The 27,727-nt window shown below is 41.7% G+C and overlaps 1 protein-coding gene across 1 annotated transcript in view; it reads left to right on the plus strand.

Annotated features, from left to right (window-relative positions):
• The window catches only part of PPM1E (protein phosphatase, Mg2+/Mn2+ dependent 1E), a 101,665-nt gene that overhangs the window by 58,602 nt on the left and 15,336 nt on the right, over window positions 1-27,727 (plus strand). The window contains exons 2-3 of the mRNA XM_004590975.2: window positions 21,002-21,120; window positions 26,987-27,186. Coding sequence (XP_004591032.2) covers window positions 21,002-21,120; window positions 26,987-27,186 — 319 coding nt within the window. The remainder of the gene's footprint in view (window positions 1-21,001; window positions 21,121-26,986; window positions 27,187-27,727) is intronic.

Consider the following 27,727-nt stretch of genomic DNA (forward strand, 5'->3'; position numbering starts at 1 on the left):
AGGGTGCTCTCTTGCTTTCTCTTCGTCCCCCTCCCTCCCTCTTTCCATCCATCCATTGCTTGCTTCCGTCCTTCCTTCCTCTCTTTTTCTCTCTCTCCTCCTGCCCCTCTCTTCATCCTTCTCCTCTCTTTCCCTCTTCCTTTTTTCTTCTGTTTCTTCCTCTCTCCCTCCCTCACTTTTCTTTTTTTCCCCCCTCTCTCTCTCTTCCTCTTCCTCCCTCCCTTTCTCCGTGTCCCTATCTGTCTCTTTGCTCCCTCCTCATCAACTCTGACTTTCAAGTAAAAATAAAAATAAATCTGGAAAAAACTATACGGAAATACATATGGCCAATGGATGGCTAATTTAGGAAATTTTTGTTTATTAAAATGCAATGTGGCTTACCTGTTTTGCAATGTGGAATGGGACTAATATAGAAGTCGTAGATTGAAGATCTCTGATCTAGGTCCGCCCCCATAACTTTGTAAATGTAACTGAAGCTAATTCACTTAATCCATCTGTAAAACGGAAACAATCCTACCTTATTTTTGGCCCTACCTGCTATTCAGTTTGCATTCTCAGTAATTTGGAAAAAAATATTTTTAAGCAAAGTGTTAGCTGCTCCTTACAGGTTATTGTAAGGTTTAATTGGGCCCAGCATGGTGGCCTAGTGGTTCAAGTCCTCACTTTGAACGCGCTGGGATCCCATATGGGCACCGGTTCTAATCCCAGCAGCACCACTTCCCTTCCAGCTCCCTGCTTGTGGCCTGGGAAAGCAGTTGAGGACAGCCCAAAGCTTTGGGACCCTGCACTCCCGTGGGAGACCTGGAAGAAGTTCCTGGCTCCAGGCTACGGATCATCATATCATCGGCCGTTGCGCTCATTTGGGGAGTGAATCATCTGACGGAAGATCTTTCTCTCTGTCTCTGCTGCTCTCTGTATATCTGACTTTCCAATAAAAATAAAATCTTTAAAAAAAAGTAATACATTATATTAAAACAATAGTGCATAATAAATGTCCAACAATAATATCCAGTAAGGATAGATTTCTTTAATGCCTTGTTCCCCTAATTGTATTTATTCATTTATTTGAAAGATGTAATTATTTGAGAGAGGAAGGGACAAGAAGATCTGTATGTGGGTTCACTCCCCAAATGGCCACAATAGTTGGGGCCAGGCTGACATCAGGGGCCAGCAGCTTCATCTAGGTCTCCCTGTGGGTGTCTGGGTACTTTAGCCGTCTTCTGCTTTTACAGTCACATTACCAGGGAGCTGGAAACTATGCCCTCACCCTGTTTAAATAAACACTTAAACCTTATTCATTCTGTGTAAGTCTTCACATGTCACTAATGAAAAATCATTGTTGAAGCAAATTAGTTGTTAAAAATGCTATAAAGAAAATCCCCAGATTCAGATTTGCCTAAATACCTGCTGTGGTTTTTCCATTTCCATGATTTTTATACTTACTATATCCACTGCACAGGATTTGATAAGAACTAACCGAAATAATATATATGAAGACCCTTTGTAACCGAACATGCCATATGTATGTGAAATTACTATATACTGCTAGTAAGCTAGTTAACAGGTATTTCTTCATTAACTGTAAAAATTGTTTGAATTCATTGGAAATCAGAAGATAAACCTAATATGTTGAGTTTTTTTCTGATGAGGCCTAGAGTTCACTATTACAGTTGCTGTTGTTTGTTATCCATTTGTTTATGTTTGCTTTCTTACCTAGAGCATTCCAGCACTTTTTAAAATATAGCTTGGATTCTTCTGTTTCTTCCATTCCATTTACTGTGTGATAGTTTTTCCTAAGTCAGTGCCCAGATGTGTGGCTGTGTGTAAAGTTATAACTCAGTGTTGTAACCATAAGCCATCTTATGTCTCTGCAGTCACACTTGCTCAGTCTGATGCCACTGGTCTTGGTTTAACCTGAGCAGCGTAAGAATAATTTTTATGGTGAATTCAAAAGAGAAGCCATAACAGAAAAGCAGACTGATTCTGAGTCTGGCTGTAATGTCTGCTGTTATCTATTTCTTCTTCTCATTATGAAGCACATAGTTTATATTGTGCTTTTCTGTATTAGAAGTGTTTAGGTTTTTTTTCTCTCCCCCCACCCCTTTTTTTGGTGGATCCTCTCCAAGCTTTACAAAGTTAAACTTTGTTTGTTTGTTTGCCTTTGGTTGTCTATGACTAATAACAAACTAAATTATTGTGCCCTCAGTTTGAGGGTGTGTATGTGCTAAAGATACGTTTATTTGAAAATCAGAGCAACAGAGAAAAGGAGAGACAGAGTACTCTTTTGTCCACTTGTTTCTTCTTTCAATTAGCTTCAAAAGCCAGGGAAGTCTGTGCCAGGCAAAGCTAGTAGCCCACAACTCCATCCTGGTCTTCCATTGTGGGTGGCAGGGGCCCCAGTGCTTGTGTTGTTGTGTGCTGCCTTCCCAGCCACATAGGTGGCAAGCTGGATGCAAAGCAGAGCAGTCATGACCTGAACTGGTGCTGCAGCCTTGGACGGGGGCATTGCTTAGTGCCAGCTTAGCCATGCCTCAGGGAAGCACCCACTCCCACCCGCCTCCAGTTGGAGCTTTGCTTTACCGCTATGAATGAAAACATTTTCATAGGTATTTTCCATAGAATTCCTGAAAATAGTTTCCAGATCTTACTCAGTATCAAAAGCTGGACTGAAGAGCCTCATTTAGAGCCTGCTTTGTGCTTAGTTGCTGTACTTCACTCACTCCCTGGCCAGCAATCCTGTTTCTTTTCTGTTTTTCCTCCTCCTAGTTTATTTTCTGAATTTAACAGTAGGGAATCCATTTGCCTGCGCTCACAGCAGGTAGTAAGTACTAGGGAGTCACTGGGCTGGTTTCTTTGGATGGCTGAAAGAATCAGAGGGTAATTAAGTTTTTCTAAAGCTGCCAGCTGTATTGGAGGTTTGGTATAAATTTAAGGCTTATTTAAAAATAGTTCCTCAGAAATCAAACTATTTAACCAGTAGAATCCCTAAGGGCTTATTCCTTCGTTTGGTGGCGAGATTACTTAAACTACTGGAATGTGTGTGAAGAGGAAACCCTTTTTTCATAGAAGGCTGGATCTGATGTTCTATGTTCTCATTCTGGCATATTATTTTTACTTGGGAACCATTTAACTTCCAAAAATTTCCTGAAATAATTAACAAACAGGATACACCCTGAAATTGTTCTTATTCACTTGAACGTTAGTACGTTTTCTAGTCTGGATGGTTTCTAATTTCATATTGCTTCCTTGCTAAAACTTCCACCCCGTTAGCATTAGAGGTCAGTGTTGTGATGTAACAGGCCACTTGCTCTATTTTTAACTTAATTACTTCTTTAAAAACTCTACCTGTAATCAGAGTCACATTCTAGGTACTGCAATATAGGGCTTGAGCTTGTAAGTTTGGGGAGATATAATATAGCCGATAACACACAGTAATACTAATGCTAATTCAGCATTTGTGTTTATCATAATTTGGTGAGTGTAGCTAAAAGATTTATTCACCTTATTGTATATAAATTTTATTTAAATCTATAAACAAATATTGAATACTAGTTAACAGTATGCATATTGAAGTATTAGAAACATAACAGTAAGTGTAGGGTGGTTAATATGCATGAAAATTAAGATATATTCCTGGGTTAATCAATGGATAAATGGGTAGTAAAATATTAATGGCAGAATCTAAATGATGAGAATATGAATTTCAATGTACAATTGTTAAATTGTGCATTTGACATATTTATAATAAAGTACTAGTAAAGGGGGAGAAGCACCTGCTAGCATCAACAGTAATTCCTGATTTACTCCAGAAAGCAGCAGAGTGAACAGTAACAGCTGCAGCTTCAGTCCGTTGCTTATTGTTTCTAGCAACGAACGAGTATGAAACATTACAAGGCTGATGTTTTTCTTGACTTTTTTGTTTTATTTACATCATGGGGAATGATCTTAATTTCAACTCATTTAAAATCCATTAGGGTCAGAACTTTTATCTCTTCTAATTTACTGAGATTCTATCATGTGGGAATCAGATTTTGGGGAAGTCCCTTTGCAAGAATTTCTATATAACACGTACAGTAAAAGTAGGAAAGGGGCAGGTGTTGGTGTGCAGTGGGTTAACCACTGCCTGGAATCCCAGCATACCATATGAGCCTGCCATTGCCATCACTTGGGGAGTGAAGCAATGGATGGAAGATGGAGTCTCTCACTCCTTCCCTCCCTCTTTCTCTAACTCTGCTTTTCAAATAAATAAAATCTAAAAAGAATAAATAAAGTAAGAAAATACATCACAAGTTTTACTCCTAGGTAATTTATTTAAATTTTGGGATATGCAGTTGGTTTTTGCACATATGTTGCAGATGTGAAAGAAGGAATTTACAGTCTGCTTCAGACACTTTCCCTGGCATTAGCCTCCTTTAGACTCACTGACATGCATTAGAGGGCAGAATGGAAAATGGAAGATAATTATGCATACTCTAAAATCTTGGTTGATTTGACATTAACTTTCAGCTTAACTCGGTTGTTACAAATTTATACTCAAGCAGGGCCTATATATTTCATCCAAAATGTATGCAATGATGAAGATTTCAAGTTTTTTTTTTTTAATTATCTTAAAAATTCTGTATTTATTTGAAAGGCAGAGTTACATAGGGAGGTGGAGAGACAGAGCTCTTCCATCCACTGGTTTACTTCCCCAGTGGCCACAGTGTGACAGTAGCCATATGTGACACCAGTGTGGCAGGCAGCAACTAACCTGCCGTGCCACAATGCCAGTCCTGAGATTGCAGGTTGACAGAGAAGAATGTGAGAACCAGATGACCACTGCAAGATCATGGCACAAATTAAATAGTGTTGAGTCACAGTTGGGAATTACTGATTCTTCACATAACAGTTTTCCTTCTGAAATAACTTCTTTCCATAATTTATTGTGCCTCATAGTTGACTCATTTGATTCAGTTCCCTGAACATGTATCCCTTCAAGAAAATACCATTTTATTTTGCTATACTCAATATTTTATCTTGCTATACTCAATAATCAAGGTATGTTGATGCGTATGTCTCTATATGATAGGAGTAACTAATTATCATTGTCTCTGGGAAAAAGCAGTGAAATCCCTAGACTAAAAAATAATAATAGTAAGGGCATAAGGGTTCATTACAGCTTTTTTTTTTTAAATAGTAAAATGACAGTATTCATATATCTGAGAAATCACCAGAAAATAAACTGGGGAAAGAAACACATAATAACACCATTTTCAACAGGGAGGAAATATTTGTAAAATATCTACACAAAATTGTGCCAGGGCTAGCAAATGCAACAGAGGCCAGGTAAGATGAGGATGTGACGAGACTGAATACCTACAGCTGCGTTGCTCAGGGAACACTGTTACCAGAAAACCTAGGTGGGTTCTGTCCTCAACCTCATTAGAAAAAGCTGAGAATTGGCTGCAGACAGAGAAGTCTTATTTGTGAAGTGAAAGAGGAGGGAAGAGAAAAGCACCTCCCAGGAGAGAGCCAGGAGGTGGCTTGCTGCTTGAAAAGAGACGCCAGTTTTGAAGACCCTTCCTTGTCTGGGTGGGAACCTGCAGGTAAGGTTCCCCACTGGTGGTCTCTTAACCAATTAGGAAATCGCTGGGCGATTCTTGTGCCACCCACTTGAAGGTGTGGCCAAGATTTCAACAGGATTGGATGGTCTCAAAAGCTATAAAAGTGTACACAGTGAATAAATATACTGAAAAATGAAGTGAAAAATGTGGGAAAATTGGGGGAAAACGAGTGAAGTGAAATGAAAATTAATGCAAAAGCGAATCAATATTAATTATGAAGCAAGCATGGATAAAGATGAATAATTGTCAATAAAAAATAAAGCTTAAGAAAATATGTAGATATGTTTCAAAGAATTAATTCAGGAGCTTTGCACAATAGCTTAATGGTTAATCCTCGCGTTGCATCTGCCGGGGTCTCATATGGATGCCAGCTGCTCCACTTCCCATCCAGCTCTCTTCTTGTGGCCTAGTAAAGCAGTAGAGGATGGCCCAAAGTTTTTGGACCCTGCACCCACATGGGAGACCCGGAAGAAGCTCCTGGCTCCTGATCAGCTCAACTCAGGCCATCACAGCCAATTAGGGAGTGAACCAGCAGATGGAAGATCTTTGTCTCTTCTCCTCTCTATAAAAAATAAAAAATAAAATAAAAATTAATAAATAATAAAAATTTTTAAAATACTTAAAAAATCATTCAGAAAACAATGCGAGTTGACTGTATGGAGGACACATCTAAGAGAAAATATGAAACAGAAAAATTTTACATAGAGAATTTACATGCCTGATAATGCTTTTGTACTGCAAGCATTAAAAAAATTGCCCTAGAGACACAGAATAAACATCGGGGGCTGGGAAAGATTTGTATAAACCTCAGAACACTCAGAACGGTTCCATTGCAGGAGACAGTAGAGCAAAGTCCATGAAGTCCTCAAGGACAGAAGCTCTACCCAAGAATTTTCTAACCAGCCAAACAATCCTTCAGATAAAAAAGGTGACAGATGTTTTGCATATGTAGGAACTCAGAAAATGAATTTCTCTGATGCTTTCTCAGAAATTACTAAGAAGTAGCTAACCAACTGTATTAGTCAGCTTTTCATTGCTGAAACAGTGCCTGTGGATGGCCTCTTATAGACAAGTCTTTAGATGGATCTAGTCATAGAATGGGTGGTGGGTGTGCATGGGAGAGAAGAGATCACAGTTCAACATAGGGAACCAAAGAGAGCTGAGTGCGACCAGGCCCAGGCTTTTATCATTCTGGTTATGGAGGAAAGGGGATAAGAAAAATAGTAGTCACTGCCAAGTTCTTCTTTCTATGATCTTGTGGCAGTAGTGGTAGTTTGATCTATGATAAATTTTTAGCATCTGGATTGCTATATACAGAAAAGTTAAGATTCTGTTTATTTTTTATTTAATGTCAACCTGGTCAGTGTGGGCAAATGCTTGCTAGATTATACTGGCAGCACTAGTAGGGAGTCAGATTTCTGTTGTTGTGAATGTCTAACCAAGAATGGCAGGAGCTATTCATTTAGTAGGAAGCATTATTTAGATTTAGAAAAACTAATGAGAATCTGGCATGTGTGGGCATTACAATTAGTTGACTCCAGGTGGCATTCCTAGAGGTTGCTATAGAAAGAAAATTGCCTAAAGGGGAACAAAATCCAGCCCTGACTTTAACTCCATTTAGTTCACTAAGAATAAGAATATTAAGGCCCGGCGGCGTGGCCTAGCAGCTAAAGTCCTTGCCTTGAAAGCCCCAGGATCCCATATGGGCGCCGGTTCTAATCCCGGCAGCTCCACTTCCCATCCAGCTCCCTGCTTGTGGCCTGAGAAAGCAGTTGAGGACGGCCCAATGCATTGGGACCCTGCACCCGCGTGGGAGACCCGGAAGAGGTTCCAGGTTCCTGGCTTCAGATCGGCCGGTGCGCGCCTTTGGGGCTCAGTTGGGGAGTGAATCATTGGACGGAAGATCTTCCTCTCTGTCTCTTCTCCTCTGTGTGTATCTGGCTGTAATAAAATGAATAAATCTTTAAAAAAAGAAAAAAGAAAAAGAATATTAAGTCAGGTGGAGAATTTACATTCCTTGTTTTTGGTTTAATGTGTCTATTCTAAATTTAGAATACATGTGATTATGGAGTGAAGATCAGAGATTGCGCATTTAAGGGCTGTCGTGCTAGCCAGGGCACACCGAGTAGGCTGCAGCGTCATTGTACGTGGGCTGCCGAGATGAGGCTGTTGCAGACATGTCCCCCTCTAAGTTAGTCCACGGGAACGTCCCCCCTTCAGCCATTTTTGTTACCTTAGCAGGACTGTGTGAGATGGCTGAGGCACAGCTGTGGGTGCTGTGCAGCCGCCCACACGGCCCGCGTCAGGAAGGATGTTCTTTTAAACCTCTAATTTATCTAATAATGTATTTAGTGATTTGTGTAGGTTTGGCATTGTGATGAAAGTGCTTCCTAGCTTGGTTTATAACAAGAATTAAGTCTGTATCCTTAAAATATGTATTGTCTTAACATGCATGTGGCAGATACCAGCAAATCAAGTTTCAAAAAGATCTGAGTAAAATATTATCCTGTCCATCCAGCAGAACATATCTTCTCATGGTATTTGAAAATGAATGAAAATTAAATGTTTTCATGCTATAATAATCCATCTATGGTGGTTTCTGTTTTATAACAAGTTGCTAATATATAATGCTGAAATAGAGCCAGCTTTCATATTCTGTTCCAGTCTAGCTGCTTTCCTTTTCTCTAATGGAGAATATGAATCGATTGAACTGGTGTCAGCCTAGAGTGGAGATGGAATAATAACCTGTAAATAAATATTTCAGAGAGGTAGGAAATACTTCCATTGAACATATAAAGCTTTAGTAACCAGTTAGTATGGGTGAGAGCATTGTAATGCATCAGGATTAAGCCAGTGCCATCCCGTATCTGCTTCATCACTTCTAATTGTGCTTCTTGCTAATGTGACTGTGAAGGTAGCAGATAATGGTATTTGGGTTTCTTGTCTTCTATGTGCGAGACCAGGTTGGAATTCCTGGCCCCTAACTTCTGTCTGGCTCAGGGCTGGTCATTTTGACCACTTGGGGAGTGTACCAGAAAATGGAACACCTCTTCCTCTCTGTCTTCCTCACTATAACTCTTTCAAATAAATAAATAGTTGGACATTAAAAAAGGTTGTCATCTGAGATGTCTATATTTTATCTCTTAATGCCTGTGCAAGCGCCAGATGCTCTGGCAGCAGCAGCTGCTTGGGTTTCTGCCACTCAGAGAGACCTGGAGGGAGTCTGGCTCTTACCAGGCCCAACATCTAGGGAATAAACCAGCAGATAGAAGCTCTCCTCTCTTCCAAATGAAATAATGAATGATATATGCTCAGTACTGAGCCATTAAAAATTTTAATTTATGTTCACTTTATTTGAAAGGCTAGAGGAAAAATACTCCATTTGGTGATTAATCTTCAGATCCTACAACAGTCAGAGCTGGTCCAGGCTGAAGCCACCAGCTCCAGATCTGGGCCTCCCAGGTACTTAAAAGATCACATGCTGCCTTCAAGGATGCATAGTAGTAGGATGTTCAGTAGAAAACAGATCAGGAACTTGACCCCAGACACTCCAGTATGGGATGCATGCATTCCAAGTGGTGTCGACAATCACTAACCCACACTCCTGTTGCCCGATCCACAATTTGCAATGACTTGGCTAGTTCTCATAATTTCATGTTTGTTGCCTTCTTAAATACTGCTCTCAGATGTTAAAACAAAGAAATAATTTATAAAAATGTTGGCAGCAGCTGACTATTGAAGCTCATTGATGCAATGATATATTTTTATTTATTTTTTTTTTTTGAAAGAGACAAAGACCAGCAGAAAGAGATCTTCCATGTGCAGATTCACCCCCAAATGCCCACAGAAGCCTGGTTCCAGGAGCCTGGAACTCAAGCTGGGTCACCCACACAGAGTGGCAAGGATTTGACCACTTGAGCCATCACTTCCCAAGACACACATTTGCAAAAAAAAAAAAAACAAACAAACAGAGAGCCAGGACTCAAGCCCAGGTACTGTAACATGAATTCAGGCATCTTGATGGGATCTTAGCCCCCAGCCACCTCTGTGTTTTTGTAATTCAAAATCTTCCACTAAGCATGTTTTAAGCTATGACTGTATTTGAAGTAGAATTGAGAAAGCAAGACTGACCTACCCAGATACATATTTAGAGAATAAAGATGATGCTAGGCAGCATAAGCAATGTCAGAACATTCCTAAATTTGAATTTGGAGGGGGGTCTGAAGAAAGTTTAGTTGTTGGCTCAAAGTGAGACCCTGTGCCATGTTTTTAGAGCTCAGTTTATAAAGTTTATAAAGAGCCTGGATATCTGCCTTGTAATACTAACCAAGCCATTAAACACAGAAATTCAAGTATCCATTAATGTGCTCATTAATATAAATAGCTTTAATGGAGATCTTTTACATGTATGATTAAATTTGAAAATTAAAAGTAAGATCTGTAATGATTTTCAACATATATAGACACATAACAAATATTATACACACACACATATATATAGACACACAGAAATTACATGACTCAGACATGAAAAATTTTTTTTTAAAGATTTATTTATTTTATTACAAAGTCAGATATACAGAGAGGAGGAGAGACAGGAAGATCTTCTGTCCGATGATTCACTCCCAAAGTGAGCCGCAACGGGCCGGTGTGCACCGATCTGAAGCCAGGAACCAGGAACCTCTTCCGGGTCTCCCACGTGGGTGCAGGGTCCCAAAGCATTAGGCCGTCCTCAACTGCTTTCCCAGGCCACAAGCAGGGAGCTGGATGGGAAGTGGAGCGCCGGGATTAGAACCGGCGCCCATGTGGGATCCTGGGGCGTTCAAGGCAAGGACTTTAGCCGCTAGGCCACGCCGCCGGGCCCTCAGACATGAAAGTTTGATTTTTATCTATGAATACACAAAATTTCTACTTTGATGCCTAAATCAAACAAGAAAGTAAATAACTGGTACGTATGAAAACACATCGTCTATAAAACAGCATTACTCTTAGATTACAGTTGAGGGTCCTAATAAGATTAGTTTAACTTTATTTTTATTTATTTATTTTTTTATTAGTCTAATTTTAAAAGAGTTTGTTCCTCCAAATGACACACAGTACAAAGGTTAAAAAGATTTCTTCTGAGATCCGACACAATAGCCTAGTGGCATCTGCTGGGATCCCATATGGGTGCCAGTTCTAATCCTGGAGGCCCTGCTTCCTGTACAGCTCTCTGCCTGTGGCCTTGGAAAGCAGTAGAGGACGGCCCAAAGCTTTGGGATCCTGCACCCCCATGGATGACCTGGAAGAAGCTCCTGGCTCCTGGCTGTGGATCGGCTCAGCACCAGCTATTGTGGCTAGTTGGGGAATGAACCAGCAGATGGAAGATCTTTCTCTCTGAATCTCCTTCTCTCTGTATATTACCTTTCCAATAAAAAAATAAAATCTTAAGAAAAATCTGATCATACTATATTTCAAATATTTTCAACACTAATACACTTTTTAAAGGTTTATTTTTATTGGAAAGGTAGATATACAGACAGGAGGAGAGACAGAGAGGAAGATCTTCCATCCAATGGTTCACTCCCCAAGTGACCATAACGGGTGGAGCTGAGCCAGTCTGAAGCTAGGAGCCAGCTGCTTCTTTCAGGTCTCCCATGTGGGTGAAAGGTCCCAAGACTCTGGGCCGTCCTCTACTATTTTCCCAGGCCACAGACAAGGAGCTGGAAGGGAAGCAGGGCCTCTGGGATTAGAACCAGCACCCATATGGGATCCCGGCACATTCGAAGTGAGGGCTTTAGCTGCTAGGCCATCCTGCTGGGCCCCAACAAATACATTTGTAAACCTCATTCTCCAAACTGCTGTAAGTGTTAGCCCTCTTCTCGTGTCTGCTGTACTTAGAACATCTGCCAAACTTTAAACTTTAAGACTTTCTCTATCAGTGTCTTCAGTCATTTTAAGAAATTATGAAAGAAAGCCGTTTGCTCTGCTATTATCTTGTTAGTCACTGCTAGTAATTCTCTTCAAATAGCAAGCATTAATGATCAGCTTTTATTTGAGGAGTATCAAATATTCTCTGATGTGACTGTGCTTTAAAATATATTTGCAATTCTGATTTTTCAAGAATAATCACTTTCAGTTCAGAGTCAAAACCACAAGAAGTTATTCATATGAAGTGTTACAGCTTCCTGACATGCAGGAATAGCTGATGTGGGTGAAGTGTCTAGTTTGATGTCTTATATCTAGTTATTAGTCAGCTAATCCTCCTCCCTACTTAACTGAAAATATTTTCATTCTGTCTGACAAAAAGTAAAAAAATTATATTAACTGTGGCTAAAAATATAGCATAGATGACATGTTAATGAGACTAATGTTTCTTCCTTAATTCTCTCAGTTTTATATACTTACCTTTGGTGAACCTGTTAAATAATTACAGAAAAGACATCTTTTGGAACTCTTGGGAACAAGATTACACTAAAGATTTCCAGAATGTTTTTTAAAGAGATTGAGAGAAAGAGAATCTTCAATCTGCTGGTTCACTCCCCAAATGGCCACAGAAGCCATAGCGGGGCTCTCTGAGGCCAGGAACCTGGAGCTTCTTCAGGATCTGCCACGTGGGTGGAGCACCCAAATACTTGGGTCAGTTTCTGCAGGTTTCCCAGGCACATTAACGGGGAGCTTTTTGGAAATGGTGCAGCCAGGGCTCACATGGTGCCCATATGGGATGCTGGCCTCACAGGTATCTTCACTCACTAGACTACCAATTCTGGCCCCTCCAGATTGTTTTTAAATGTAAATTTAAAAGCAAAAAAAAAAAAAAGGCAGTTAAATGTTCTAATTCTATGGCTAAAAGTCCACTTAAGTAAAGTATTTGGATTTCCCACAGGGGTAGTAGAGACCCAAATATGTGGGCCATCATCTGCTGCCTTCTAGCATGCATATTACCAGGAAGCTAGAGTAAGGAGCAGAGCCAGACTCCAGTTCAGGTACTCTAACACAGGATGCAGGTGTCCCAAGCAGGTATCATCACCATTATTATTATTTTGCAGATTTATGTTTATTTGACAGACAAGGTTAGAGAGGAGAGCGCAGAATCTCCCATCTGCTGGTTCACTCCCCAGGTGGCTGCAGCGCTGAAGCTGAGCTGTATGAAGTCAGGAGCCAGGAGCTTCCTCAGGATCTCTCACATGGATGCAGGGTCCCAGGCTTTGAGTCATCCACTGCTGCTTTCCTAGGGAGCTGAATGGGAAGTGGAGCAGCTAGAAGTAGAACTTGTGTCTATCTGAGATGCTGACACCAGGACGTTCAAGCTTACTTTGCCACAGTGCTGGTCCTGCCAAGCAGCCCTCTTAATTGCTGCACCAGATGCCTACCCCAAATATTAACCATGTAGATACTGGAGAGGCAGGTCCCCCTACTGATGGACACAGGCTTAGGGTTGTGTTCATGAAGGCCCCACACTTGATCAGTGGAAGAGGGAGGGGTCCTATTAAGGGCTCCTGTTCAAATTTCCCTTTCATAGTTTAACTCCTTCTGTAGTCAGCCCCAAGAAATAAGAAAGATGGTGACAGTTAAGGCTGGTGGAGATGTAGGAACAGACTTGCTGTTCTGCATGTCTTCAGATGATAGTCTCGCAGGTGAGATGCAAAAAAATATTGTACTTCCTAGGTCGATTAAGAAATATCAGTGGGGGCTGGTGTGGTAGCCTAGCAGCTAAAGTCTTCACCTTGCACGCGCTGGCATTCCATATGGGTACCATTTCTAATCCCAGTGGCCCCACTTCCCATCCAGCTTATGGCCTGGGAAATTAATCAAGGATGGCCCAAAACCTTAGGAACCTGCGCCTGCATGGGAGACTCGGAAGAGGCCCTGGCTCCTGGCTTCAGATCAGTGCAGCTCCAGTTGTTGTCACCCTTGGGAAGTGAATCAGCAGACGGAAGATCTTCCTCTCTGTCTCTTCTTTAAATATATCTGACTTTCCAATAAAAATAAGTCTTTAAAAAAAAGCCAGTGGAGGAGGTGGGTGGGCCCTGAATGCTCTGTCCTGGGGGTTCTCCCAAGCACTGGCCTTCCCAAGTCTCCCCCTGACCCCCACCATCTGTTCCTGCCATATTTGGGGGGCTGGTCTAGCAGGGCTTGCTTGGGTGAGTGCAGCTTCTGGACCCTCACCTGCACAGTGGTCTTCCAGCCCCAAGCCTGTAGCACACAGTGAGGACTGGGATCCTGACCTGAGAATGGAGGCGAGGTGGCCGAGGCTGCATGTTTACTGCTCTGCATTGCTTCCCATTGGGGTTCCTTTCCCTTTCATACACAGGATTGCTCTCAAAGTTACCTGCTTAAAGTATACAGTATTCATAGTTGTTAACTCTCAGAAAATAACCTATTTTAGGATATCTTCATCAATGCAGAGAGAAACCTCCTACCCATTAGCCATCACTCCTATTCTCACTCTACTGCCCAGTCCTTTATTACTCTGTTTACATCGACTCACCTGTTTTGGACTTTTCTTACACAGTAAGTGAAATCCTGCCATAGGTGGTCTTTTGTGCTCAACTTCTGCTACTTAGCATGAAGATCTCAAGGCTTTTCCGTGTGTGTCTTATAAAAGTGCTTATAAGTCCAAATAATATTCTATTGTATGACTATAGTTGTTTTATTTGTTTCATGAACAGATGGACACTTGGTTGATTCTATTTCTTTGGCTTTATGAATAACACTGCTCTGCACATTCATGCATTCAAATTTTTAGATGGATGTTTGTGTTTCTTCTGCATAGATAGGCCATATGGTAACTTTGTACTTGAAATTATAAGAACTTGCCAAAGCAGCTGCACATTTTACATTTTAAGTAATAATATATGAGAATTCTATCATTACTAACAGTTATTACTTATCCTTTTTAAAAAAGATATACATGGGCCCGGCGGCGTGGCCTAGTGGCTAAAGTCCTCGCCTTGAGCACGCCGGGATCCCACATGGGCGCCGGTTCTAATCCCGGCAGCTCCACTTCCCATCCAGCTCCCTGCTTGTGGCCTGGGAAAGCAGTAGAGGACGGCCCAATGCATTGGGACCCTGCACCCGCGTGGGAGACCCAGAAGAGGTTCCTGGTTCCCAGCATCGGATTGGCGCGTATCGGCCCGTTGCAGCTCACTTGGAGATTGAATCATCGGACGGAAGATCTTCCTCTCTGTCTCTCCTCCTCTCTGTATATCCGACTTTCCAATAAAAAAAAAAAAAAAAAGAGAGATATACATGTTTTTATTAGAAAGGCAAAGTGACAAAGGAGGGGGAATCTCTTCCATCTACTAGTTCACTCCCCAAATACTTGGTAGCCAGAAATTTGCCGGAGGAGCCAGGAGCCAGGAACTTCATCTGGGTCTCCCATGTGGGCGGTCAAAACCCAAGTACCTGGACCATCATCTGCTTCATAGGCTCCCCAGCAGGAGGCTGTATTCCAAGTGGAGATGCAAGTACTGTCACTGGCACATGAGCATGAGATGGTTTGGTTGGCTGTACAATGTCCAACTCATGTCTTTTTAAAAAGTTGTCAACCTATTTGTGTTGGAAAGGCAACGAAACAGAGATATATTTACTTATTGGATGCCCTTAACAGCTGTAGCCGGGCCAGTCCTAAATCTGTGAGCCCAGAACCCAGTCTGGTTTCCCAAGTGGATATCAGGGGCCAGGCGTTGAAGGCATTGAAGCCACTGCCTGCTGCCTCCCAGGGTGCACATAAGCAGGAAGTTCGAGTTGGAAGTAGATTTGGGAACTTGAACTCAGGCACTCTGATATGGGATGCTTTTGACTCAACTGGTGTCCAACACATCCTCACGTTGTGCCCAGCACCTGCACCATTACTTTTTTTTTTTTTTAAGATTTTATTATTATTGGAAAGCCGGATATACAGAGAGGAAGATCTTCCATTCAATGATTCACTCCCCAGGTGAGCCGCAATGGGCCGGTGTGTGCCGATCCGATGCTGGGAACCAGGAACCTCTTCCAGGTCTCCCACGCGGGTGCAGTGTCCCAATGCATTGGGCCTACCTCAACTGCTTTCCCAGGCCACAAGCAGGGAGCTGGATGGGAAGTGGAGCTGCCGGGATTAGAACCGGCGCCCATATGGGATCCCGGGGCTTTCAAGGCGAGGACTTTAGCTGCTAGGCCATGCCGCCGGGCCATTACTTTTTATTATTGCTATCCTAGTTATCTGTGGAATGTTTGTCGTAGTGGTTTGGATTAGCATTTCCCTAGTGAGTAATGATGTAAAAAGGGAAATTCTTTAAAAGGGTTTTTCTATACAGTCACAAACTTTTGACACTGCATGTGTAAAGGGTTTTTGTGCCAACCAGTTCTCCAAAATCATCAACTAAGGGAGTCTTACAGTTTGACTCTGTTTTGACATTGTCCACAGATTAAAGGCTCAGTCCTACAAAACGCTGCCACTTCGGACGCCAGTCACAAGTGTGGGCTCCTAGGTTTCAGACCTAGGTTATAGATCAGCAGTTTCCACAGCTCCCTCATTAAGCTAATTTGTTAAAATGGCTCACAAAATGGAGACCGATTATGTATATTGATTTCTTTTCTTTTTTTTTTTTTTAAAGATTTTATTATTATTGGAAAGCCAGATATACAGAGAGGAGGAGAGACAGAGAGGAAGATCTTCTGTCCAATGATTCACTCCCCAAGTGAGCTGCAACGGGCCAGTGCGCGCCAATCCGATGCTGGGACCAGGAACCTCTTCTGGGTCTCCCACGCGGGTGCAGGGTCCCAATGCTTTGGGTTGTCCTCAACTGCCCTCCCAGGCCACAAGCAGGGAGCTGGATGGGAAGTGGAGCTGCCGGGATTAGAACCGGCGCCCATGTGGGATCCCGGCGTGCTCAAGGAGAGGACTTTAGCTGCTAGGCCACGCCGCTGAGCCCTATATTGATTTCTTAAAGGATGTTGTAAAATATACAAATGATCAGCCAGATGAAGAAACAACACCTGGTCCCAGAGAAGGGCACCAAACACCAGTGGTTTTGTCCCGATGGAATATGGGTACACCACCCTTCAGGCATGTGGTTATACTTACCATGATGGCGCCTCCTCAAACCCTGTCCTTTTGGGAATTCTGTGGAGGCTTTGCCATGTACCTCATTGCTCAGGTTCTAGTCTCCCATTGCTTGCTGGAGGATGAGTGGAGCTGAAGGATGAAGGCTTCTGGTCCTGGCTTGGTCTTTCTGGTGAGCATCTCTTTCCCTGTGGCTACAAGAACCTCTCCTTAGAACAAGATACTCCTTGTCACCCAGGAAATCCCAAGATAGTTTCGAATTTTGTGAGAAAAACTAGATTCAAAGACCAAATATTAACACAAAAAGTGTTTCTGGCATCTCTAACCCTCAGGCTATCACAAGGGTTTTAGGAACTCTGTGCTGGGAATCAGGCAGAAGCCAAATATCTACAGATATTGAGCATCTACCCATGTGTTCCTTTCCCACTTGTATATCTTGTTTGGAAAAAAAAAATGCGTATTCACGTCTATGGGGTTGTCTTTTTATTTTTTTTAAGATTTATTTATTTTATTGGAAAGGCAGATACACAGAGAGGAGGAGAGACAGAGAGGAAGATCTTCTATCCGATGATTCATTCCCCAGGTGACCATAACAGCCGCCGATCCGAAGCCAGGAGCCAGGAACCTCCTCCAGGTCTCCCTCATGGGTGCAGGGTCCCAAGGCTCTGGGCTGTCTTTGACTGCTTTCCCAGGCCACAAGCAGGGAGCTGGATGGAAGTGGAGCTGCCGGGATTAGAATCTGCGCCCATGGGCCCAGCGGCGTGGCCTAGCAGCTAAAGTCCTCACCTTGAACATGCCGGGATCCCACATGGGCGCTGGTTCTAATCCCGGCAGTTCCACTTCCCATCCAGCTCCCTGCTTGTGGCCTGGGAGGGCAGTTGAGGATGGCCCAAAGCTTTGGGACCCTGCACCCGCGTGGGAGACCCAGAAGAGGTTCCTGGTTCCCGGCATCGGATCGGCACAGCACTGGCCGTTGTGCTCAGTTGGGGAGTGAATCATCGGATGGAAGATCTTCCTCTCTGTCTCTCCTCTCTGTATATCTGACTTTGTAATAAAATAATAAAATCTTTAAAAAGTATATCTATTAAAAAAATTCTGTTGCAGTTTAGCTTTTTTTTTTGGCATGTGCTTGCTTAACTCAAGGTCATGAGGATTTACTTCTATATTTTTAAGCGTTTTACAGTTCAAGGTGTAACAATTAGGGCTGTAATGTATTTTGAGTTAATTTTTGTAGATAGTAGAAAGAAGTGGTATCAACTGAATTCTTTAACATGTGGATATCCACCTGTCTCAGCATAATTTGTTGAAACAATTGTTCCTCACAGTGAATTGTCTGGCATCCACACTGTGATTTTCATTTCATTAAATTCAGTGTTCATCGTTTCACATATCACTTCTCAGCAGTGTTGACCACTCCCTCCCTTAAATACTCTTGGTTCTCCATTTACTTACCTTGCAGTTTTTCAGCCTTTGTATGTTCCTTATCTAAGTCTTTGTTTTCAGTTATTGTTGCTGTGTTAAGATGTTACTATAAAATTTGTGCGGCAGCCTGAAAATTCAAAATGCCATCAGTTTTGTTAGGGCCTGTAATTCTGCTTGCGTCTCAGGGTGAGCAGAAAAACAAGTGTTCTGTTAGGGACACATATGAAGAACCAGAATATTAGAAAGCTATCTACTGTCACTTTAAAACTTGACCTACTGCAAAACTGGCTTCTGTAAGTTATGCTTGCTTGCTGCAGCTCCTCCCTGCCAGGCAGGATGTAACTCTTACCCATAGGATAGTTTAACATAATTAACGGTGTTATTGTTTCTCCTAATGGTGCCTGGCATTTGGGTTGTAGGTAGTTGACCTTCTCCTTATCCTCAGATTAGCACTCAGCTATAGTTTCTCCAGCAGCCCAGACCAAAGCATAAGTCTTTTGCAACCCAGGGAAGAAAGAGTGCTCAAGCTTGAGAAGACAAGAGTAACTGCCGGTTCTCCCTTTGTCACACTGCACCAATGCTAGCTTAATTGATCGGATCATTTTCATGCCAGCGTTAAGTTTAAAAGCCCTCAACTCTGGCCTGTCGGGGCTGCTCCCTTCTTCATTGGCAGTGGGATGGGGCCGGCCAGTGAATAAAGACTGCTGAGCTTCTAAGAGTCTGTGCCTGACTCGGCTTTGGGGTAGAATCAGTCTGCTCACAACAATTTGGTGCACTAAACAATCACTGTTCTCCGTTTCCTTGGGTCAGGAATTCAGATTGGCAAAGCAGGATCAGCTTATATTTGTTCCATGATGTTTGAGGCCTTAACTGGAAGATTCAGGTTGGAGATTGGTATCTTCTGAAGGCTTGTGAATTTCCACATCAAGCAGCTGATGCTGGTAATTGGCTGGGGGACAGGGCTTAGTTCACACCCACCTGAGTCTGTTCATGTGATTGCTGCTCGCTGACCAGCAGGATGGCTGTGGCCCAAGGACAATCATCTAGAGAGAAAGGGAAAAAGGAAGAGGAAGCCAGGGGAAAGGCTGATGGTCTTTTATGATCAAACTTTTATGGTCAAAGAGCATCACCTTTAATACTTTTTTTTTTTCCAAAGTAATTACAACATCTCACCCAGATTTAAGGGAAGGGAAAGATTTTACCTCTTCCTGTGGACTAGCAAGTTCTGAATAACATGGGAGACCAGAAATATTGCTGTGGCCTATTTAAGAAAAATAATGTTTTCTTTTTCTTGCCAAACAATTCACACATCTTTCCCTAAAAGCTTATGTTTGAGTTTCAAAAGCTCATTGAGGGGCTGATGTGGAATAGTGAGTTAAGGTACTGACCACAATGTCAGCATCCCATAATCAGTGTACTGGTTGGAGTCCTGGTTGCTCAGCTTTCAACCCTGCTAAGGTGCCTGGGAAAGCAGTGGGAGATGGAACAATTTTTAGTCCCTACCACCTATATGGGTGAGTGAGGTGGGATTCCTGGCTCCTGACTTCTCCCTTGCCCAGCATCAGCTGTTGAGATCATTCAGGGAGTGAGCCAGTGGATGGAAAATCTCTCTCCCCATCTCTCTGCCATTCAAATACAAAAAATTTAAAGTCTCATTGGTGCCTGTATGGTTGTACAGCAAGCTAGTCCTCCATATGTGGTGCTGGGATCCCATATGGGCAACTGTTATAGTCCCAGCTGCTCTACTTCCCATGAAGCTCCCTGCTGATGACCTAGGAAGGCAGCAGAGGTTGGCCCAAGTCCTTGGGCCCTGTGCCTGTGGGAGACTTAGAAGAGACTCATGGCTCCCAGTTTTGGACTGATCCAGTTCTGGCTCCTGCAGGCATTTGGGAAGTGAACCAGAGGATGAAAAATGTCTGTCTATCCCTGCTATCCCTCTCGCTCTCTGGAACTCAAGAAAAATAAATAAATCTAAAAAAAAAAAAAAAAAAACATATTGGATCCAGTCCAGGTAAACCAAGATTCTCCTTGTATATGATTTCTTGATAATAGCTCCCTTAACTGTAGCTTTGCTTGATCTGAAAACTCGAAAAGGGAAATTACGTAACCCTCCTTCCTCTCATCAGCCAACAGTAGTGAGGCATAACCTCCTCATTCCAAGATGGAGAAACAAGAAGGCACACAGAAGTCACCGATCCAGAGCAGTCTTCTTTATTCTTCTATGAGGTCCTGTTCCCAGAGTTTTAAATACATCCACAAGTAGATGTTCAGATCAAAACTCAGGATGCAACCTTAATTCTGATCAACCTCCCCTCTACATCCAGCCAGGAACAAGTTCTGTATTGATTTTCCCCAAAATATAACAGTTTCTTAGTGGTCATCCTTCAGTCTTATTCCCTCCTAATTTGACACAGCAGTCGGTGCAGTATTTTCATTCATGTCTTTGTACTCCCTTGCTCACAGTCTTAAGTTCCTTACATGAATAGCTGGACTTTGCCTTTTCCTCTGACCTTTCATTTACCACTTTCCCCACTGTTCTCTGCCCAAAATATTCTTTCTTAACCTCCCACTCCCATATCAACAGAGCTCTTCTCATTTTTCTAGGCTATGCCTAGGCATTCCTGATCAACATATCTAAACGGTGTGCCCTCTGTTTTTCTCTGTCATTGTATCCTGCTAATTTCCCTTATAAAACTTACCCCACTTTTAGATTATACCCCATTTTATTGGTTGTCATCTTTCTCCAGACCCACTTTGTAAAACCCCACCACATCAGATGCCAGATCTGTTACTCAACCTGTTATCTACTACCTTAAAGTGTGCTATCAAATATTAGACAAGATATTGTTTACAGGTATTTGAAATGTTATAACACATAATTATGAGGAATATCAATGCATTACTTCCTAATTATTGCTGAAAATAGCCTTTTGTTTCTCTCTTCCAGTAATTGCCCTTCCTTTTTGGCTGCTGCTTTAGCCCGAGCCACATCAGACCAAGTCCTTCAGAGTGATCTTTCTGCACATTACATCCCAAAGGAAACGGATGGCTCTGAAGGCACCGTGGGTGAGTACTTTCTACTTGAGTGTTTGGTAAGTTTAAAAATCCTAACATTTTCTCATACCTAGTGATCCATGGAAAATATCTGCAAAATGCTAAATCCAATTGTATGTACATTTAGTTGATTATATAGTGGCAATAAGGAGAAAAATATGCAGAAAGTCTTTTTAGATCAGTAAAAAGAGGGAAGAGAAAAAAAATACAAGTGTGTTTTGCAAAAGGTCAACTAGGATGTGGTAGGTAATTGGAGCAGCGGGAGCTTGTCGTAAATAATGCCTGAATAAATGGAACAAATAAAGCGAGGAATGTGAAGTCAGTAAACAAATATGGGTGGGTGAGAGTAGCAAGAATTTGAGCAAAACCTATTTAAAAATTGTGTATTACTTTTAAGAATCCAAGTAAAAATGTCAGATATTAAAAAACTCAAGAGATCAGCTATAATAAAACTCATCATTATGTTAAAACTTAAAGCTCTTGGATTCAAATAGAGCTCTTTATCATGGAAATGTAAGATCTGATCTAATTGTATGCATCACTGTACATTATTTTTTACAGGAGAATTATGAGATTCAGTTTCTAGATGAAGACATATACATTAATGCACTAGGCTCATGCATATTTGACATGATCTAAAAAAAGATTTTTATAAAAATTAGTGAATTAATGAAAAAATTTTAAGGAATATTAATGCTAGTTCTGTTTTAAGCATTTGCCTTTCAACACAGTACCCGGGAGGAAAGCATGTATTATTGATCAGAGTAGCAAGATTCCAGAGGATGTGCGACAGAGAGAAAAGTAAGCATTCCTGTTCTTCTTTCCCTCCCAGTTGTTTCTGACAGAAAACTGGCAAGGAATTATTCTGTTTGGTTTTAGTGAATATTATTGATTCATTTGGAGCTGAGTTGTTCCAGAATCAAGATGAATAGAATTCCTGCACTGGGCTTTCCTTGCGCACTGATGCATGTAGTAAATACCCTGTGATGAAAAAATGAGATTAAATTTTGCTTCTCGGCAGCCAGGGTGACGGCTGACTCAGCTCCAGCTCCTTACAATGACATTAACAACTGATGAGTAATTTACAGCTGTGAGGGGGTGGACTGCTACTTTGTATAATTTCACTTTTCTGTAGTCCTTTTTAAATTTATTTTTCCATTTCAAGCATCAGTGTATATATTGAAACCCCACACCACTCCTTGCAGAAGGGGGAATACCTAAGTGTGGTCCAACTGAAGTGCCCTACATACCCACTTTGGAAGAATTTTTGGAACCCCATAATAAATGAAATAAAGGGTGGGGGTTGTGGTTTGGTGGGTATCATCAATCATTCTTATTTGACATTTTTCTGCAGTATGAAGTGGTGCTCCATGATGCTGTATGACTCAGACTTACCTAGCTGAGCCATCTGCATATCCTTGATCTGGTTAGCCCAGATCACTCCATGTGAGGATAATCTTGAGAGCATTGAAATGAGCACACTGAATAGGCCCGTTGTGCCACGCCCAGAGGCACTGAAGTCCTTACTGAGCGACCTTTTGTCCCTGTTCTTGTTCCTTTCTATAAACGACAATTTAAAAAAATCCTTAACCTAATGTTCTTCTCATGTTAATGTCATTCGTGATAGAATGTTTGCTAAGTGACCTTGAATATCTGACTTAGTACTAATTTAGTTTGGTGGATATAACTCTTCCAAGCAATATAAAATCAAATTTGAAAAATCCCAGTGAAAATTCAAAACAAAAATGGGAAATGATTACTAATACAAAGGAAATTTTTTAAATTAAGGAAAGTATCTATAAATAAATTCAAAAACCAGAAATTGACATGACCTATCTAAGGGAAGAGAGATCGAGAGAACTGTCACAAGCAGAAGGAAACTGAACAGATGATTCTATAGGCGGATATTTTCAAATGGTCCAAGATAATTATAATACTGTTTTAAAAGTGCTTTCATTGTGCAAAGAAAAATATACATAGCCTAACACACCAAAATTGCCCAAGAGCAAACAAAAGGAAATGAGATACCTGACTTAGTAATCAGTATAAAAAAGAATGTTAATTAAAATATTAGTATATTGAGTGTAACAGTTAAGTCAGTGAAGATTTTATTGAGGGTCTACCATGTTTACTGTTGTTAGGTAAACAGCAGAGCACAGTAAAAATATTGAGACATCTATTAGTGTAATTTATATATTAATAGGTCAAGTAAATAGGATAATCTCTAAGATAACAAAAGAAGCATTCAACAAATTTTATTGACATTCCTAATCTTAAAAAGTATTATTAATACACTAGGACTAGATGACTATGTCATGCACAGAGTAGGACAAAATGTGGTTTAAACCAAAATCAACTTTTTCTTAACTTATACTCGGGAGTATTTTTGGTTATAGTGACTGTAAACGCAACTGACTTGAGCGAAACATGTCCCTGGCCACCCTGCAGTATTAGGGCTGCAAAGATAGCTGCAGGGTTTCAGGGGCAGTTAGCAGACCCTGGCACTGTCCTCCTCAGAGCTGTACGCTCTCTTTCTTTTCTTTCTTCAATATTTATTTTACTATTATTGTTATTTTATTAGAAAGAGTTACAGAGAGGCGGAGAGACAGAGAAGACTTTTCTGTCCGATGATTCACTCCCCAAGTGGGCGCAACAGCCGCAGCCGTGCTGATCCAAAGCCAGGAGCCCGGAGCCTCTTCCAAGTCTCCCACACGGTGCAAGATCCCAAGGCTCTGGGCTGTCCTCGACTGCTTTCCCAGCCACAGGCAGGGAGCTGGATGGGAAGTAGGGCTGCCAGGATTAGAACTGGCACCCATATGGGATCCCAGCCTGTACAAAGTGAGGACTTCAGCCACTAAGCTACTGTGCCAGGTCCCCCCACCCCCTTCTAAAATTATTTTTATTGAAAAGTCAGATATACACAAAAGAGAGACAGAGAAGATCTTCCATCCAGTGATTCACTCTCCAAGTGGCTGCAATGGCCAGAGCTGAGCTGACACCAGAAGCCTCCTCCAGGTCTCTCACATGGGTGCAGGGTCCCAAGGATTTGGGCCATCCTCGACTGCTTTCCCAGTCATAAGCAGGGAGCTGGATGGGCCACTGGGATACGAACCTGTGCCCATATGGGATCCTGGCGCTAGCAAGGAGAGGACTTAAGCCACTAGGCTACTGTGTCAGGCCCTCTAATTTTATTTTCATGCCCATAGGATGCCAAGATGACTACTGGGAGTGTCAGGTCTTCATTCGTCCAAATTCAAATAGAGCAGGAACAGAAGAGTAGCATATGTGAGCTGACTGAGTCTATCCAGCCCAACGTAGTTTCCCATTCCTGATCCACTCACCGTGACCACAAGGATGCAATTCTGTAGTCAGGTTTGAGTCTTGTTTTAAATTCCAACATGAGCATAGACTGAGAGTACAGCAGGAAATGTTACTGGAGGAAAGTGATGTTTGCTAGATGGAGAATGGCACATTGCAATCAAGTTCCGATAAAAGTAGCAAAGAAAATAGCCAAGAATGAAGTGATTAAGAAATATGAATGACCTTTGTTAAAATTCTGTTGAGCAACAATAAAACTTGTTCCTGGATAGGATTCATTATGAAAAAACACCAACTTTTTGTGAACTAATATGTGAATTCAGTGCAATCCCAAACAGAATGTGAATAAGTCTTCCTGGCCAAAGTTGGAAAAATAATTTAAAAGTTCATCTGGAAAAATAAACATGTCCCATTACCCAAGTTGCATTTTGTTTTAATTAAGAATAAGCTATAGGAAAACTAGTCTCCTGATATTGAAACTTTATTGAAACATAAAGTTTCAATATCAGGAGACTTCTACTTTACCATTGTAGAAGAGAGATGAGTGAAGCAGAATAAATAACCACTATGTAAATAATTTAATATTTTTCTGGTTATTTTATTTATATAACAGTTTCCATTCATTTATTCAACAAACATCTAGAGAGTCCCTGCTGTGTGCTGGGAATTGTATTCTGGCTGATCAAGGACAGTGAAGACACAGCTTCTATTGGTAGGAGGGTTGGAGACAGGAGATCATCTGGATTTCAGAGCTCCATATCCCTGGACCTAAGTGGGTTTACACAGAACACAGCACATAACCAATTAGTGAGATCTGTTACAAAATATGATTAAAAGTTCTAATAGATCAATCCTTGGAATGGGAAATATGGGGGAGGGAACCCCTGAGGAATATGGACAGATTGAGAGGTTAACTAATTTGAGGAAAGAACAAGCTTTGTTTAACACTTTAATCTGTCCCAGTTCAGGGGACTGGTGAAAATGTTTACTGTAATATCCAATAGGGCAGCCACCAGCCAAATAGAGAGATTAAGCCTCTGAAGTTGAATGAATATGACAAAAAAACCTGAATTTTAAATATAAATTTTAGCTAATTTAAATAGTTGTGTTTGGTCTTACTGGACAGGTTACCTATATAATAGTAGTATACAACCAAAGAATTAAAACACTAATGTATATTGTGTTATATGGGAATCTAGAAACTACCAAAGTAACTGATCCATCTCTCGGAGCAACAGAATTACCCTGGTTGTTGCACACCTGGGTCCGATGAGGCCCACACTGCTGTGGGGACCAGGTGGGTGAGTGCTGGCTGAGTTTGGAAGCTGGTGCTTTAGAACACTGGGGTTGCTCAGAATCAGCTGGTGGCCGCTCTGCAGGCCTGTCTCCCACATGTGCACATCTCCTCAGGCTCCTCTGCTCCTGCTCTGCTTGTTCCTTTCTCTTTTGGTGTTCCTTGATTTTTCAGTTGCGCACACACACACACAAATGTTAAAGGGAACAGAGCCACCAAGCAGGATTTGCCACCCACCACCTGTTATGTTAAAGAGGAAAAGAGGGGTCAAAAATTTGACATTGGTTTTCTGTTTATAGTCATTTTGAAAAAACATTCTGATTTTAAAAATCAGGTAAATATAGTAGCCACAGATTAAGGTGAAGGCAGGTGGTTTAGGAAAATAGCCTTGTGAGGCCATCAAGCTCTATCTGATTCAGTTAGAAAAAATTCCTTGGGGAATTTTTTTTTCACCTGAGATAAAAGAAGAACCACTAAAATTCTGGGCTGAGGAAAAAAATATTCCAATAGATGCAACTTGAGTGGAGGGTTAAATGATACTAAGTACATCCCGTCAGTACCTTCGGCAGTGCTGTGGCAGGTTAGCCCGTGTGTCAGGGTGCAGTGGGCATCCACCCGGCCACCCTGACGGAAGGGAGGCAGCACACACACCAAGTTCCTGCTGCTGCTCGGCTGCTGTCTCCTTTTCCTATTCAGTCACATACAGAATTTAAGAACCTTTTTCCTTAGAGAAGCATACAACCTTTAAGTCACTTAACCTATTGACTAAAGTGCCTAAAACTTCAAGTAGGAAAAATGTGGTTTTGTTCCAAATGATAACTTGCAGGAAGGAAAAAAAGCAAGGAATATGATATGAAGAAGGCAGTGAGGCAGACAAAGGGTAAAGGTACTTGACAAACAAGATGCATTTCTCTTACTCCTGTAGTTTGTAAGCTGTGTTCTCTTTGGCCTTTCGCATTTCTATTAACTAGAGTCACTTCATATTTCAGACATTTTTTCGTGCTTAGCAGGAGGCGTGGCTCTCAGTGATGACCACAGAGAGCTGCGGTGAGGACACTTCCTGCTGGAAGAGGCGCGAGGTGCACTATCAGGGTGACTTTCCACCAGACAGGCTGTCATTTTCTTTCTTCAGAAGCGCAGAAGGGTGAATTTCTTCTGTTGAGGAGGAGCTTGACTCAGGTGACCTACTTCTGTCTTCCCCAAGCAGGCAAAGGGAAGCAGTTTTACCAGGCTCCTCACTGGGGGGTTTCTGTGTTTCCTTCACAGAGATTGAGACAGTGAAATTGGCCCGTTCTGTCTTCAGCAAACTGCACGAGATTTGCTGCAGCTGGGTGAAAGACTTCCCCCTGCGCAGGAGACCCCAGCTGTACTATGAGACCTCAATCCATGCCATCAAAAACATGCGCAGGAAAATGGAGGACAAACACGTCTGCATTCCTGACTTTAATATGCTCTTCAACCTAGAGGTAAAGGGCACTGGTGGAGCGGGTGAGATTAGGGCGCACAGCCCTTCACGGGCCTGACCACAGAGGACGGCAGGCCAGGGCGGACTGAATTCCTCGTGGCACACAGGTGTCCGCAGTCAACAATGGAGAGGAACAGGTTATCTTATTTTGAATAGGTTCCCGAGTTTCAAAATTGGGAAATTAAAATCTCTCCTTAATTTTTTTCTCCTAGATACCCTATTCCCCTTCATGAAGGCAAGGGAAGTTACCAGTTTCTTGGGTAACCTTCCAGGGCTGTTCTATAAACGTATAAGCAAAAAAGAAAACTAGCCTAGCTTAGTAATTGTTTCGTTTTTTTTTTTAAGGGAACTATTTCTACAGTATAATCAAATGGTTAAGTTCCCATATTACAATATGGCTGAAGGAAAAACAAAACACAAAAGAATAAATTAAAGGCTGAGACATTTTCTGATTTCATGTGGTTTTCTTTTCAAAATTTTGGTCTCTGAAACAGCAAAGTAGCTGAAACTATTTCATGAATCTCTGTAACTGACAAATTAGA

Source organism: Ochotona princeps, chromosome 17 (assembly GCF_030435755.1).
Source record: "Ochotona princeps isolate mOchPri1 chromosome 17, mOchPri1.hap1, whole genome shotgun sequence".
Taxonomy (NCBI): domain Eukaryota; kingdom Metazoa; phylum Chordata; class Mammalia; order Lagomorpha; family Ochotonidae; genus Ochotona; species Ochotona princeps.